The sequence below is a fragment of the Pectinophora gossypiella genome, chromosome Z (genome assembly GCF_024362695.1).
Source record: "Pectinophora gossypiella chromosome Z, ilPecGoss1.1, whole genome shotgun sequence".
In the NCBI taxonomy this organism is placed as follows: Eukaryota; Metazoa; Arthropoda; class Insecta; order Lepidoptera; family Gelechiidae; genus Pectinophora; species Pectinophora gossypiella.
The window spans coordinates 27528209-27544318 of record NC_065433.1 but is presented as its reverse complement, the minus strand read 5'-3'; the positions used below and the strand labels follow the sequence as shown (position 1 = coordinate 27544318).

Below are 16110 nucleotides of genomic sequence, written 5' to 3'. Positions count from 1 at the left end.
TAAGGAGTCGGTGGGGAAGGGCGGTAAGGGGAAAGGAAGTAGGTGCGCGGGCGCACGTGCCGGCGGCAAGATTGTGCTGTACGAGCAGCGATGTATCCCGCTGGGGGCTGCCAACATGGCCCTCAAGGTCAAGGTCCGACTCAAGCTGTCTCAGCATCAGATCGTCTGGCTCTTCCGACGGGTAAGTGCACTCGACGATGAAGATGCTATCGAGAATCGATGGGGAGGGGAGGGCTTTAATACCTACGCGTTTTTTTTTTCGATATAAAGATTTTCTGGCTTTTTAAGGAGTTCAAACTAAAATAAATTGCCACGATCCGTTTAAAAATGTTTATAATAAAAAAATAAACATGTTCGAACTTTACTACATTTATAGTGTCAATGACCGACAATGCGATTTAAAAATATAGTGTATTCTACGAAATAGAGTCCGGGCTTTGATCTTTTAAAAAAATGATTTTGCCTTCGTAAATGGACAATGGGAAGAGAAGTCTTTGTTCACTTGATGTCCGCTACCCACGCAACGAAAAATATTCCCTATGAAACGATATATTTGTTTTATTTTAGGTTTTTCAATGCACCGTGTAAAAGCTGTTCACAGCTGAAAGGATTTTTCTTTATTTTGTGACGATACAAAAAGCAAATTCGCAAAGCAAAAATCGTATTTACAACCGAGCACCATTAAAAATTCACTAATAATAAAATGTATTTATTGACACAAACATTTTAAAATTTTCAATAGGTATAATCGTGTTTTCAATAACCTTGTAGACGTATTAATAAAATGTATAAATTCAACGTATTGTCGGCTACATTCGGAAAAGATAAATGTAACAATACAAATATTGAGAGGCAAGTCCTGTATGTTAATGCGATAGCTTACAGATTGCTTCTGTAATAAATTGACAAGTCCCAAGTAACACAGGTACCTATTTTGTATATAGACAATTTACAACAAGAGGGTAACCACCCCACTTGTCTTGGCGCCACAGGTTCAGTCATTTAATTCTAATGCGTAGTGACTTCAAACATATTCTTAACATGTAAATAGGTTACACAGAATGGAAAATTCATATTTTTAGGATACATTAACGTCGAAGATTATATTGTAAATGAAATACAACTTGTCCAAAGCCTTAGGATGACGTCAACGAGACCCGTTTATTGCGATGTTGGGAAATATTTCGACACGGAATTCAGCTGGAGATGTGTGAGGGTAAATACTTTAAAGCTTGCGCGGGATTCTGTCGAACGGCCCGTACGGCATGCATTTTCCGATCGAGTGAACGCAGTTATGCCAATGCAAAGCTAAATTCTAACGCCTCATGCGCTCCGATTTCGCTTCGAATACCAAAGCTGTAGTATGAGTTTCCATATATTCCGCACTGCGCATCGCTTCAGTGGAAACGCACGCGTAAAGCCCGGACTCCACCAGGACGGAAATGTGCTAAGCTATGTACTTAAATAACCAATACAATTTCGTTATTCACACCGTGATGTGTGTTGCGTACCTCACGTGTCGAAGTTCTGTTGGGTGAAGGATTTTGTTTATATAGCAATCACTCGTGCTTAGGGAAACTCAGATAGAGAAAATTAAAAAGAAAATTCAGCCGGGACGAGCATGATAACCATTACACCACCGGGTTTCTGTTGGTTATTTAAAACACATCGTCTTCGCTTAGCACATGTCCGCATCGATGGCGCCCTGGCCTTAAACAAAGTATAATGGAGTATTATTGTAATTGTAAGGATGAATTCGGAAGTAAAAACAAACAACCGAATCGCTCAGATAATACTTATTTATTAATTCATAGTCCATTATATCCTCTTATGCTTATTATGGCTCGTGCAAATAGGGAAATAGAAATATTAGGAGTCACATAGATCAAAGATAGGTTTGTCTTAATTTGGTAAATATAGATTATGCGTAAGAGGAAATGATGGGCTTCACACTGCCTTGTGCCGCGGCAGGGTTGCGGACGCACCGGCTTGAAGAACCTGGGCAACACCTGCTACATGAACAGCATCGTGCAGTGCCTCAACAACACCAGCATCCTCGTCGCGTACTTCTGCAACGGACAGTACCGCGACCATGTTAACAGGTAACACCATTAAACGACGACACGACAAAAATAAACACACATCCAAACACGAAAAATGATTACACAAAATCACCGGCCAAGGGTTGCTGAGGTTGGTCATCGACAAAATGAACTAAAAACTAAAGAGAGAAGTTCATATAGTACGACGGTACAAGACAAAATGAAATAAAAACTAAAGAGAGAAGTTCATAATAGTATTATTGTCATTTTGGACTCGACCTCACTCGGTATAAGTCACATTTGCCACAAGTAACTCGTTACTGTTACCCCGAGGGCATAGCCAAAAAGTATTATCATTTTAATGAGGCTAGTCGTAAGAGTAGTAAGAGTGGTGATCACAATTAACTCGTGTCCAGTTTGCGCAGTCCCATAGTACTTGGAAGGTTGAAATTGTGCCTACGTGTTTGTACGTATACCTACGCAAGAGTCCAATTCAAATTGGAAAACGCATCCAAAGTGCAACCGGCCTAAAGCTGTAAACATAAGCTAAGCGTTGGATGTTTTATTTCTATTTTAACAACACTGGCTAACCGCTCTGGGGTACTTCACCTTGACCAGTTCAACCTTGGAGAACCGCGGAATAATATTTGGAATTCCTATTTTAAATCTGAGTCTGTAATATGGCGCGGTGACGGGACTGGTCGACCTACATTTAAAGCCTTTTATTTTTTTAATACAGTTTAAAGATGATACGTATGGCCTTAATTATTACCTAACATTTGCGTTTCACCAGTATACACATTTGTTACATACAGCTCACGATAGAAATAAAACAAAATATCCATTCCTGTGTTAGGACCTTGATTCTAAAACGTTTGGTGCCGTAAATTTAATTAAATGAATAAAAACTTATCAAAAGTTCGTTCTAATGATAATTTTATTGTATAAATGCATAATTTTTGATTGAATTATTTTAATTCCAATTTGTGCATCCATAAATGCAGAGGTTGTACTGATTCCGGAGTCGATTACTTCGGTACCGAACTTTGTAGAATCTACTTTCTTGATTATTTTAAAGAAAATATACAATTTTCTTTTACTTACTCTCAGTTTTCCTGAAAAATATGTAAAGTAAGTATACAAAAAATCAACAAAATACAAATAGTTTTGCTCTGATTTATATTAGTAGTCTGAATCTGATCTAGTACACAAGAAATATAGTATTCATGACAAATCTTTTAAGAACATAAGTCTTTTAAGAACTTGTTGCTGTAACGGCCTCCGTGGCCCAGTGGTTGAGGATTCGCGATCCGGATGTTCGGGGTTCGAATCCCGGTTGTTTGGTTACGACGTTACAGGCTAATCACCCGACTGTCCGAAAGTAAGATCATCCGGTCTTCGGAAGACACATTAATCCGTTGGTCCTGGTTACTATTTACTGATGTAAGTACGTAGTTGTTACGTGAGCCAAGTCAGGGGCCTTCGGCGGCTCAATAGTAAACCTGACACCAGGGTTGCTGAGGTTGGTACTCCACCTCCAACCCACACGATAGAAGAAGAATACAGATAAATGCACCCATAAGGCCTGTAGTGTTAAATTTTGTGCCGGGTGAGAGCTCTCAGCGCTCCCCATCCGTCCAAATAGTTAATGCCATTTGCAGCAAACCTACAATAAGTCACGCCAAAAAAAGTTACATAATTCGTAAATCACCTTAAAAAACCATCGTGCCAGATATCGCCCATACGATAGAAGAAGTACTACTTACTTTCAGCTAATCATTTTTTTGCTGTTCACGGTACAGCAAACCTACATTCCGCGCATGTCTCATGATGATGATGATGGGTGTTTTTTGTTGTGTAGTCTCTTTAAGAAATATAGATGTGTTTCCTGTAACGTAAAAACTGCCATCTGTTTTAGAGCAACACGGTGACAGGAGTAGTCATGTTTTTTTTTTGACGTGACTTATTGTAGATTTGCCGCAGATGGCATTAACTACTTGGCCGGACAAATGGGGAGCGCTGAAAGCTCTCACCCGGTACAACGTTTAAGACAACAGGCCTGAGGCAGTAGTTATGCGCAGGCGTTCCCCTCTGCCAAAGTGGTGCACATTTTTGTGCAATCCAAATGTATTTTATATCCTAGCGACTTCTCTTGTCACCGAACGATAGTGTTTGTAGATAGTTAACGATGGAAATGTCAAAGATAATGGTTACTACATCACAGCCATGGCTCTCGTGCATATAATCATGTAAAAAAGATACCCATTTTTTTTAAGTATAATTCTGTCATTATTTAAGAGCTGCGCCAACCATCTTTTTTACTCCATAAATTATAATTTTTAAAGTTATAATTAGTTCCTTTTGTTAGACCGTTTTTCGAATTTCTCGATAAAATCTTCTATCGACAAATGATACAATCACAAAGTGACACTATTAGGTTTGATTAATTCTTTCAAATACAATCCTCTCAGTCGACGCCTTGAGCAGAGGTTCGCGCCCAACTGGGCCTGTTGTCTTAAATTTTCGTACCGGGTGAGAACCCTCAGCGCTCCCCATTTGTCCGGCTAAGTAGTTAATATCATTTGCTTAAAAATAAAACTATTATCATATTATTTTAAACTCATTTTTCGAATTTATCGATAAATGCTTCTGTCGACTGGTACGGTCACGCGTACTAATATGTATACACTTTAAAACCATGTCACATTAACTTTTTTGACAAATGAAACCGTAAGTAAGTCTCATTAAATGTCGAATATGATAGTGCGACAGGGTTCTAAAGTAGGTACATGATATTGCTCTTAACTATACAAGTGACGCAGATTCCCTCCGGGCCGCCGAAGGCCTGTTTTGCTATATGGTTTATGTAACTTCCTGTCTGTCGTTATATTATATATTATTGAAGGAACAATTGCACCAGGGGGATGGTGGCGGAGGAGTTTGCAGCCGTCATGCGCGCGCTGTGGTCCGGCCAGTACCGCCACATCTCACCTAAGGACTTCCGGGTAAATATACTTTCTACATTACATCTACGTATATTATATACATAGTCCCGCTCGTTATCCCTAATTGGGTGGGCAGAGCCATAAATAGTCAAAGATAACCTGCAGCCACTGATGATACGAAGTCCTAAGATGGATATGATGAATCTTATAGTGACAAGGGACCTATAAAAGTCTATAAATAAAAAAATATTTATTTCTTGTTTTTAAGCAGCATAAAGTTATGAGGCAACCCCAGGAAGCAAGGTTAATGCTTAAGTTGGGGATGTCTCGCTCTTACCCTAGTTGTTAACACTAAATAGTTGACATGCAAAGCTTCAGTCTATCATATAAGAAAGAACAGAATCCTTCTGTCGGTTTGTACGACATGCTCGCGATAAGAACCTGAACATGTTCACTACGGGTAAAAGTACCAAATCAACGTACTTGTTTTTACCCAATCTATTAATAAAATCAAATCCATATAATGGTATCAAGGTAATATTCCGTCCGTAGCCAGCCGCCGCCCACGCCGCGCCGGTTCATTGTTACGAGAGGATGCGATGTGACGTCACTATCTGCTCCAACACACAACACTTGATTACCCGATATTCTTCTAATGTTACTTGAACAAAATAATCAGTCTTGTGTATAAATATTGTAGATTGTTTATCGACCTGGAGGTCCCTGTTCCCGATGGGGACACTGTCGAAATCATTTTGTTAGACTGTCCTTTGTTTGTAAGGACATTGCAGACTTGAATCATCTGATTGTCCGAAAAAGTAAGATGTACCGCGCTCCGGACGGCATGTTAAGCCGTTAGTCCCGGCTATTAGCCGTATAAAATACCTCCATCAACCCGCAGTGAAGCTGCGTGGTGAAGTATGCTCCATATCCCGTCCGGTTGATTAAGGGGAGACCTGTGCCCAGCAGTGGGACGTATAAAGACTGTATATCCCTGATTAACCTTGTATGTACACAGGCGGAGCTGGGCAAGCACCAACGTGCTTTCCGAGGCTTCGAGCAGCAGGACTCGCACGAGTTCCTCACCATCCTCATGGACTGGCTCCACCTCGACCTGCAGATCACCGTCAAGCCACCGCCAAAGGTATAAAAAAACTTAATTATTTCTACAAATGTATGATTTCCAATTAATGTTGTTGCAACATCCCTCGCCTTAATTTATTTTAATTAGAAGAATGTGCTTTGGAGAAATAATGACCTTATTTCGTAAAGGGTAGATGGCTGAATGTAGAAATAGAAGCTACTATAAGATAATGGCAGGGCTCAATGGGGGGCTGGTAGGGCTCTAGCTAAAACACCACCGATTGAGACAACCATCGTTCTACTCGCCCTATCTATGGAGTAATGAAAATAAAAAAGGCGATTACTCCACCGACAAGAGCGCAGCTCTTAAATAAAGAGAGAGAGATAAGATGATCAAAGAACGTCTATATCCCAATTAGGGTAGTCAATGTTACATACTTCGATGAACTAAGTACCCATACTTCAACGACAAAAAGAAATTGAATAAATCCGAAGATGATCAAAAATTAAAAACAAACGACTTTTTCCTCAGACGGAATTAACCTTTCGTGACAAAGTTAGGTTCTTGTATTGTGTACAACGTAATTGTATTTTATTGTATTGTAATCCAACTTGTCAAATCAGTTACTTTTACTAAACATCAAAACACGACATTTCTTTGGAATTTGTATGAAAAAGCAACCTGTGGCATCTTAGAAAAAATTACAAGATCTCGCAATTATTGTTCTTCGCATTCTTTTTTGTTAAAATTGATAAATAAGTTAAATAGAAAAAGAAAACGTGTTTTGTCACCTTTAGATCTGTCTTTATTTTGTAATTTATTTATTTATTTAGGATATCCAACAGCTTATTAAATAACAAAGAATAATTACAGTAAGTACAATGTTTGTTCGCCAATCACAGGATACCACGAATAAAACGGATTGTAGAACTTGATGAGAACAGTAGCAAAACTAACGATACAAAGCTAGGCATAAAGTATAAAATCATTGGCTATAATTATAAAAAAAATATAAAGAAGAAAGAACTGGCAAAAGGTTTATAAACTTAAACAACCTATCAGCAATCAGAATTTCACAATTTGTCTTTGACCTAGGAAACTACCCAATTGTATTGTATTGTCAGGATACGTGGTCGGCGTCGGACAAGGCGTGGTACGAGTTCACCAAGGGCCAGGAGTCGCTCATCTCGCGGCTGTTCTACGGGCAGATCAAGTCGACCGTGCGCTGCACCGTCTGCGCCAAGACCTCCGTCACGTACGACTCCTTCTCCAACCTGTCGCTCGAGCTGCCCGCCAACGCGTCGCGGTGCTCGCTCACCGTAAGTACTATTAGATAAAAAAGAATCGATTCAAAATTCAAAAATATTTATTTTTCATAATTGGCTTACAAAGTTAGCGTTTTTTGAACGGCAAAAATTAAATTACATATTATGTAACTAGCTGTAAAACTACTACCATATCGGAATCTGTAACGCTGAGGGAAAGACGTGGCCAGAAAAATCGATCGACCCAATCTCCACTGCTACATCACTAATGAACGTCACAACACTAGCTGAAGTACTTTGACAGATCTTATTTTTACCGCGCATTGAGGCTATTGTAAAATGTCAACTTTATTGAAAAAACATACATACATACACAGCCTATACACGTCCCACTGCTGGGCACGGGCCTCACCTCAATCAACCGGAGGGGGTATACTCCACCACGCTGCTCCACTGCGGGTTAGTGAAGCATTTTGGGCTAGTAGCCCGGGTCCAACGGCTTAGCGTGCCTTCCGAAGCACGGAATCATCTTACTTTTCGGACAATCAGGTGATTCAAGACTGCAATGTCCTTACCAAACAAAAGATTTCGACAATGTCCCCATCGGGAAACCCGGACCGGTTAATTGAAATGTAATCACTAATTGTACTGAACTGTACATTCATTGCTTTTAAAACAAATGGATACGCGTTTGTCTACAATCTCACCTGATGGCATTCAATTTGTGTCGAACCTGACATACTTCTCTCGCTGCCTCGACATTGAGTGAATTGGGTGTAGTTTTAGAAATATCATGATAAAATAGTTTGTGTCTACCAGATTAGGAACCTATTCGTTGTTAAACGATGTCTCAAGAACTATTATAAAAGTAACTATTAATCAAGTTAGTTACAAAACTTACGAGCTTAAAATTTTAGAGGTATAGTGTACTTGAATAATTCTTTATTGCACAAAAACATAAACTTAGGACAAGTCGTTAGAGGATAGAATAGAGAATAATACCACTTATGGAACGGTAAATCTCCGCCCGCACCAATGGTTATCGGGCGCCGACCTCAACCCCCTCTGGGTCGTGCTTTAATCTTAATTGGCCATGTTCATACATTGGGTAGTCAGACCCGAATTCTGATATAGTCATGAACTTATGTTACATTATTGCAAGTTACACGTGATAGCAAAAATAAATAAAGTATATATTGTGAATAGGTAGTATAATAATTTCCAATTACAGCAGGTAGTACGCTTATTGGGATCCTTTGTTCCATTCTCATGAAAATCCCTCGTTATTGAATCGACACGCTGATAACTAATAAACAATATTACACATCTGCCCTAGATTCCCTAGATCTGTCGTCGGAAGTCTAGATTGCAATTATACTTAGGTCCTTTCAATACTTGTTTACTCATCCGAGAATCGCAGCGGCAGAGTAGTTCAGTCCCAGCGGGATACTTGCAGAGATAATTTGTTTACAATGTTTTGTAAAACGAGGGAATTGAATATTTCTTCTCCATAAGAAAGGTGCATTTTATCAATACTAATTGACTAGAAGGTCAACAAAAAGTTTAAGGCTTATTATATGAGTCATAATAACAACCACCAAATGTATACACAGACCCATTTATATTTTAGTGTGGCGGACCCAATTAGTTGACCAGTTAATTCCGCCCATATAACACAGATGGCGTTTATCATACAACACAGCCTAGAACGCGCTAGCGAAGTTTTACAGCGCGACGCACATATTATACAACTTCCAACGTAACATCGTCGATCCCTAGTTACATTCAACTCGTGACTAGCGGGGTACTGGCATCTCGAAAAATCCTTTGACGGCAGCACACCCGCGTCGCACAAAATAGCAATACTACCTTTGTAAATATCAGTATTTTTAATAATATAAGTTATTGGAGACTACCGAGACGGGAGTTATGTTTGTATGATGTTGTAGACGAACTCCTCTTAGGTATAAGAGGATATTGCACATAATGTAAAATTGCATCTATCACGTCTCGAGTAGATATCGGGATAAAATATACTCTTAGGTAGTCAAAATTACGTACACTGTTATATAAATGTTTTGATTTTGAAAACGATTTTAGGTATTAACTTTATTTTAACCTAGGGGACAACTCGGAGCAAGTGCGAACATGACAGACAGTCCGCGCGTATTAAGGTGATTTATTGAAAAGCAATATTCGGGAGAAACGATTAAACTCTTATGACTCTCAAAGATCAAGAACTCACGCTCTCTCCCTTACTCTTTAGCGACTTACGACGATGTAGACTCGAAGGGGATCAGGTAAATCTAGTTCGGCGCCCGATATGCGATACAAATTGGTGCTGGGCAGAGAGTTACCGTTCAATATGCAGTATTATTCTTTATTCTATGCCTAGGATATTAATTATGAACTATTTTTTTATTTATAGCATTTAAATACAATTTGTCACTTATGAATTAAAATTACGATACATTTTTAATTATTACACAAACACTGCAGGTCAGTCTAAAATACCGCCCCCTCTCGTACCTGGTTCAAAGGTGCCCATTATACTGGCCGCGTTACCGCGCACTATTGCTAAGAAAACCTGTTGAACCAGGAACGAGCTGGTGCGGGGGTCACTACCGCGGTCCTTCAAGCGCCTCCCCAACACGCGAATAAAATCCTTGGCCGCCGAGCACCACACAACCGAAGTCTCAGTAGTCAGGGTATTAATTATATTTTGATCGTGTCTACTAGTAAAATCCTCGAGTTTGGGCTTTGATGAGCCCAGTCGTCCAATCTAGGTGGTAACGACATTCTCAAGATGGTTTTTTTATTTCCTGCCCCGCCCTTCGTAGGACTGCCTGAAGCTGTACCTGAACGGCGAGACGATCCCGGGCTGGAACTGCCCGTCCTGCAAGGAGAAGCGTGACGCGGTCAAGAAGCTGGATATATCGCGCTTGCCGCCCGTGCTGGTCATACACTTCAAGCGGTTCTTCCTTGACAAGGTTTGGATCGTTAAACGAAATCTACCATTTATATTTGTACCTTATTAATTAATTAGTAGTCACCGTGGCCCAGTTTGAAGCCCGTCACTTGACTTGCGCTGTTATATCTCACCATTTATCACGTTGGTTTAACAGGAAGCTCGGAAATATCGTCCCGATAGCGATAAGCGCTAGAGTCGATTAATTATTTTATATACAAACCCTCTCAGCCGACGCCCTGATCCGAGGTTCACGCCTAACTGGGCACCCTCAGGCCCGTTGTCTTATTTTTTTGTCCCTAGTGAGAGACATCAGCGGTCGTAGTTAATGCCATCTCAGCCAAACTTAGAATAAGTCACATTTACAAAAAAAGAAAAACAATAACCTGTCTCTGTGTGTGTAGGAGACGCTGATGAAGAAGCAGACATACATCGACTTCCCGCTGACGGACCTGGACATGCGGCCGTTCACTCTGTTCTCGCAGGCGGCACCCTACAACCTGTACGCCGTCTCCAACCACTACGGCACCATGCAGAGCGGACACTACACCGCCTACTGCAAGAGTAGCGTCTATGGCAAGTGAGTATTACTGGTGGGGAGGATGTGACGCACGAAATAGTGTTGATAATAAATAAAGGTATAGTGCTGCTTACCAGCATATTCAATTTATTTATTGAAGATAGAGGCTGTGGTAGACGGAATATTATGATATTGTTATTTGATATTTGTGTATCAGTGACGTTTGATGGTAATGTGACTGTGATATTCTTTGACGATTTTCATTGTTAAACTTACTTTTTACTAATCTATGTCATTTTAGTGTTGCGAACTCAAATTTTTGCATTGTTTATGCGAATAAATACTCATTCATTCATTGGTATTACCAAGGTTTATTTTGGATGGACTCTGCTCGCGATCTCATAGCATGAATGAAGCGGTCACGCCACGTGATATCTTCCAAGGCTGCGTGCGCCCTGTGGGACGGATATGAGTTGTTTAATATGTTTTAGTTATGTATATTGCAACAGCGGTATAATACACATACTAAGAAAGATCGAACACTAGCGTTGTTATGGCCTAAAGCGATTGTTTTTATTTGAATTGATGTGTTGCGAATATGTTATGGAAATAATTGAGATTGTATCGTTAAGTTTATGCGCATTTTTTATTATATTAAATATAAAATTGCTATGCGAATAAGTTAGATGTTATTGAAAGTTAAATGTAGAGATATAAAATATTATTCAAATAACCGCCTGTGCGCAGCAAGTGAAGGATACTTTTATAATGACGATAAAAACTGGTGTCGCTATTGCTGAGTGTTCTTAAATTTTGACAGTTCCCCTTACTATTTGAGTGGTTTAGTTAGTAACATTGTAAAACATTTAGAGCTGTTGTTATCCCGAATAAACATAAATAAATAAATAAACAAACTTATTGTTTTGGTTATATTATCACACAATTGCGCAGTGTTTAACTGCAAAATCATAGTTGTTATATTATTCTGCAATATAAAATAAAACTTAGAATACCTTATTTTCAATCAAAACTGCCTTTTTCCAACTAGCTGCTTTTCTTTTCGTAACTCATCCTTCAGACGGGATACACTCCATGTTGCTCCACATTTTATAGCAATTTATCTCGTATTTTAACTGGAGAGTATGAAGAACTGTTAAAATTTAAGAACACTCAACCGTGCTGCCGACTACATTTGAGCTTCTAGTTTTTATCCTCATTGTAGTGAAACGCTGATGCGAAACTTGCGTGTGCGAATAGTTCAATATACATTCTATGGTGTGGATTGTGATGTGGAGTGGATTACTCACCTCAGCAACCCTGGTGACAAGGTTTTTATTCGTTTACTTGTTAAAATTATATTTAGCTCTAGAACGATACTTTGAAAATGTACTTTTTTTTACTTTAACTGTGACACCAACAGTGTGGCGCACTCCTGGCGGTGCGAGTTCGTTAGTACATTAAAAATGTAGTGTGGTACACCCCGTTATATGAGCGAGTAACCCGTGCCCCACTGGTGATACACCCCGCCACATGAGCGAGTAACCCGTGCCCCACTGGTGATACACCCCGCCACATGAGCGAGTAACCCGTGCCCCACTGGTGATACACCCCGCCACATGAGCGAGTAGCCCGTGCCCCACTGGTGATACACATCGCCGCATGAGCGAGTAGCTCGTGCGCCACCGGTGGGGCACCCCGTCCTGTTGTGTAGGACACTTTATATAGCAGACTTAAAGTGTTCAGCTGCTAATCTAAACACCGACGAGAATTGTTTTTTATTTAACGTGCTACGGTTCATCATATCAATGTCAGGAGTTCGGATCTAAAGTGGCTGCAATATGTCTTCTGACTACTGGTCCCTCTGCCCACCCCATTACAAATTACATGCGTGTGTATGTATGTATAATATAATAACATTGTAACCTGCGCGCCTGCGAAGATTACGTCTTACATCAGCGATTTCAGTTTTTATTTTGTGAAAATATATACATGTGGCGTATTATTTATTATTATTTGGAGTGCAAGTGTGTGTGTTTTGCATTTAAGTGTGACAGTGTGGCGAAGTTGTGTCCAAATAAAATTTTATAATTATTATGTCTATGAGCCTTTGTTACCTGATATAAATAAATTAAATACATAAATTATTCATCGTTAGTTGCAGTACAAATGTTTGTTGTATTTAAATGTTGTGAAGATTTTTCCCATACATGCGTACATTCAACATTCAAGAAATCTCGTGAAAATTAACAAAACCTTTTAAATAAACTTTGTTATTATTACCTATTACTGGTTGCAGTACTAATGTGTGTGTGTATCCATTGCAGGTGGTACCACTTCGACGACCACGCGGTGACTGAGATCTCGTCGGGCGACGTGAAGTCCAGCGCCGCTTACATCCTGTTCTACTCGACGTGCCGGACGGCGTGATCGCCGCACCCGCCGCCGTATCATCCCTGCCTCACCCACATTGAGGCCCACTTGCCCCCACACTTGTTCCGACGGCGCGCCACCCGCAAGTCCCCCTCCCCCAAATGCTTCACGCGCATCCCTCTCATAAAATACATACTCAAGGCCTTGAAGGTCTTCATCTACCGCATCCGACGTTAGTTCTTGACAGTGCGGGTCTCGTACGCATGGATTTATGAACGTGCCCGTACACGTCATTTCCGTGGCGCAAGTTTTAGAACGCTAAAGTGACAGCCACGGTGTTGCCCTATTAGTTTTTCCAATCGGATTGTCTATGCAATCGGAGTGAATTTTAATACTTTTTTACTAGCCGAGTCGTATTTGTTTATGAGACTCTTATTTGCAAAATAGTGCGCCAACAAAATCACATGTCGAGGCACTTTTATAAATTCACCCGTACGTACATGATATCTATGTAGTGTAACGGACGCTTAAATTATTCGTCATAATTTCGTCTAGGCTAGAGATTACCGTAAGAAATCATACACACGGACCATTCTAGTATTGTATACATCACGATACATATAATATTAAACTTAAGATAATTTTATTAGAAACAACATGGTATTAAAATAAATGTAGACCCTGTTACAATAGAAATCAAGTAAATTATTCTGGAAAATATTACTTTGGATAGTACTCAATATTCAATATAATATATATTTTTATGGCACAATAGAAATAATCTGGAGATAATAAAACTTCATTGTTATTCACATAATTCATTAAATGTACAAACTGCTTTGTTAATTACGAGATCGTAACTTATAAAGGAACATTCCTAAATTTGTAACTTAGATTCGAATTATTTATGTAAAATAAGAATATAATCTCGGAGTGAACTAAGGGCAGAACTGGCGCGGTATGTGTCGCGGTCTATGTCGCCGATTCTATTCGCATGTCGCAGATGGTTTGGTCGTAATTGGACGTTACAACAACGTGAGTGATTTTGTGCAACGAAATTGTGTTTCTTACTTTATACGCAATGTGGTGCAGAGACGACTGCCTAGAATAGAAAATACCTGATATGACGAAACATATATTTACCTATGATGTCCAGTTGACCTACGAGAGGGGTTGTCGTGTATGTTTGGAGGACTGTAGCGCCTTGCGCGACGGGAGGGTAGTACGTGGACGGTGGACGCCGAGAGTCCCGTAGGTCTCGGGTCGCGCGGACCGGCGGGCGGACGACAATATGCTTTACCTGACGGACCACACGACACAGATTAGAGATCCAACTTGTAAAGAATATTTGCGTCTTTGGGATAGAAATAATTTATAAAATATATTTATATATATACATGTTGAAAATATATTTGGTTTAGTTGGAATCTTCCCCTGTGTGGGGTTGCTCGCATAGAGCACGTGATGAAGGAATTGCTGTGTACATAACAGGGGTCGTGGGGTCGCGAGCGCGGCGGTGTACTGCCGCACGTCTGGACTGAGTACTGAGATGCGTTTGTTTACACTCGTAAATGATAATAAAAGCCACTTGTACGTCTCCCAGCGACGTACGACTAAGTCCACCGGCGTCCCACTACATTGTGCAGTAGCATTATGTCCGCCTCGAGGGACGCCACGCCGCGTGGCCCGCCCGCTCGCGCCCCCACGTGCCCGGTGGCAGGTTTATTCGTTGTGATTAATTAATTTACAAAATATTAAAAAAGTTTAGTACCTATCAATAGAACTTAATTAAGGGTTTCAAATAGTTCTCTTTGAATTTGCTTTGTGCAGTTCCAATCTCTGTTGTACAACCCACTTACTGTCTGTGTAGTTGTGTCACTATGTAGTCGGTTTACTTTGTTAAGTTTTAAATTCTAACACCGCGTTAGTTTCGTGTCTACTCTGCGAGTCACACGTCGTTTGTACAAAACGTATCGCAACTGGAGGCGGGCGCTCCATACTCCCGTGCCACGCTGCATTCGATGTCATATGTTAGCTGTTTAGAGCTTTGAATGTACTTTATATACTTATTCACTTGTATCCTCGTAAATGTATGTTGTAGAGAATTTCTATGTTTAACCGTGTACGATTAAAAGATTTGCAATAGTTATGAAGCGGTGTTAGAAGTTAATGTTGAAAGTGGCGGAAAAACAGATGTAATACTGCTTACTGGGGAGTATCACGCTGGCGGCCGTTGGTGGGTGAGCACGATGGCGATTCCTACGACCTCTAGACACTACTGGTTCATGGATCGATACAGTAATGCATACACTGATGCTACAGTGGTGTATTATATTATCGATATGTTGTGTCCCTAGTGGTTAGCGTTTGATAATGACAGCAGTGGATATTGTTAGCTAAAAATGGTGACAATTGGCTCACTTTTGAATCACCGAATACGCGCGCGTGGTAACATAAAACACTCAGTTATAACTAACATAATTAATTGCTGCAATTACTAGACTTGTTCGTTAGGGCGACCCTCAGTGGCGGTCAGCGTGATATAAGATAGTCGCTACATGTATAAGTTTCATAAGCCTCCACCTAAATCCTAGTTTTATTTTATTTATTCGCTTTTTTCTCTAGCCTAAAGTGTCCCATTGCTGGGCAAAGGCCTCCCCCTTGATAGTGCCATTTGATTGCAACGACATGGATGATACTTTGATACCAGAGGCAGCTACACCACTCAATTGATAAATACGCAGTTATTTATACTCCCACAAGCAAGAAAAATACCTTGACGCAAGGTTGGTTATGAAACTTGTAACGTGTAGTTATGACCTATAAGATCGTAAGCACATTGTATTTTATATTGTGTGTAAATCTAATCGTAAGATAAAAATTTATTAAATTCTTTGTTAATACGAGTCACTATTA

General features: G+C 40.1%; 1 protein-coding gene across 7 annotated transcripts in view; it reads left to right on the top strand.

Moving 5' to 3' along the window:
* Positions 1 to 16110, top strand: part of LOC126380297 (ubiquitin carboxyl-terminal hydrolase 8) — a 55963-nt gene extending 39853 nt beyond the window's left edge. For 4 of the 7 annotated variants that reach the window (XM_050029618.1, XM_050029616.1, XM_050029615.1 and 1 more), the window contains 7 exons: positions 1972 to 2102; positions 4945 to 5047; positions 6006 to 6131; positions 7196 to 7390; positions 10177 to 10326; positions 10709 to 10884; positions 13149 to 16110. In XM_050029618.1, the coding sequence (XP_049885575.1) occupies positions 1972 to 2102; positions 4945 to 5047; positions 6006 to 6131; positions 7196 to 7390; positions 10177 to 10326; positions 10709 to 10884; positions 13149 to 13251 (984 nt within the window). In that variant the 3' untranslated portion in view covers positions 13252 to 16110. The remainder of the gene's footprint in view (positions 1 to 1971; positions 2103 to 4944; positions 5048 to 6005; positions 6132 to 7195; positions 7391 to 10176; positions 10327 to 10708; positions 10885 to 13148) is intronic. The other 3 variants (XM_050029617.1, XM_050029613.1, XM_050029614.1) reach the window with 2 other exon arrangements.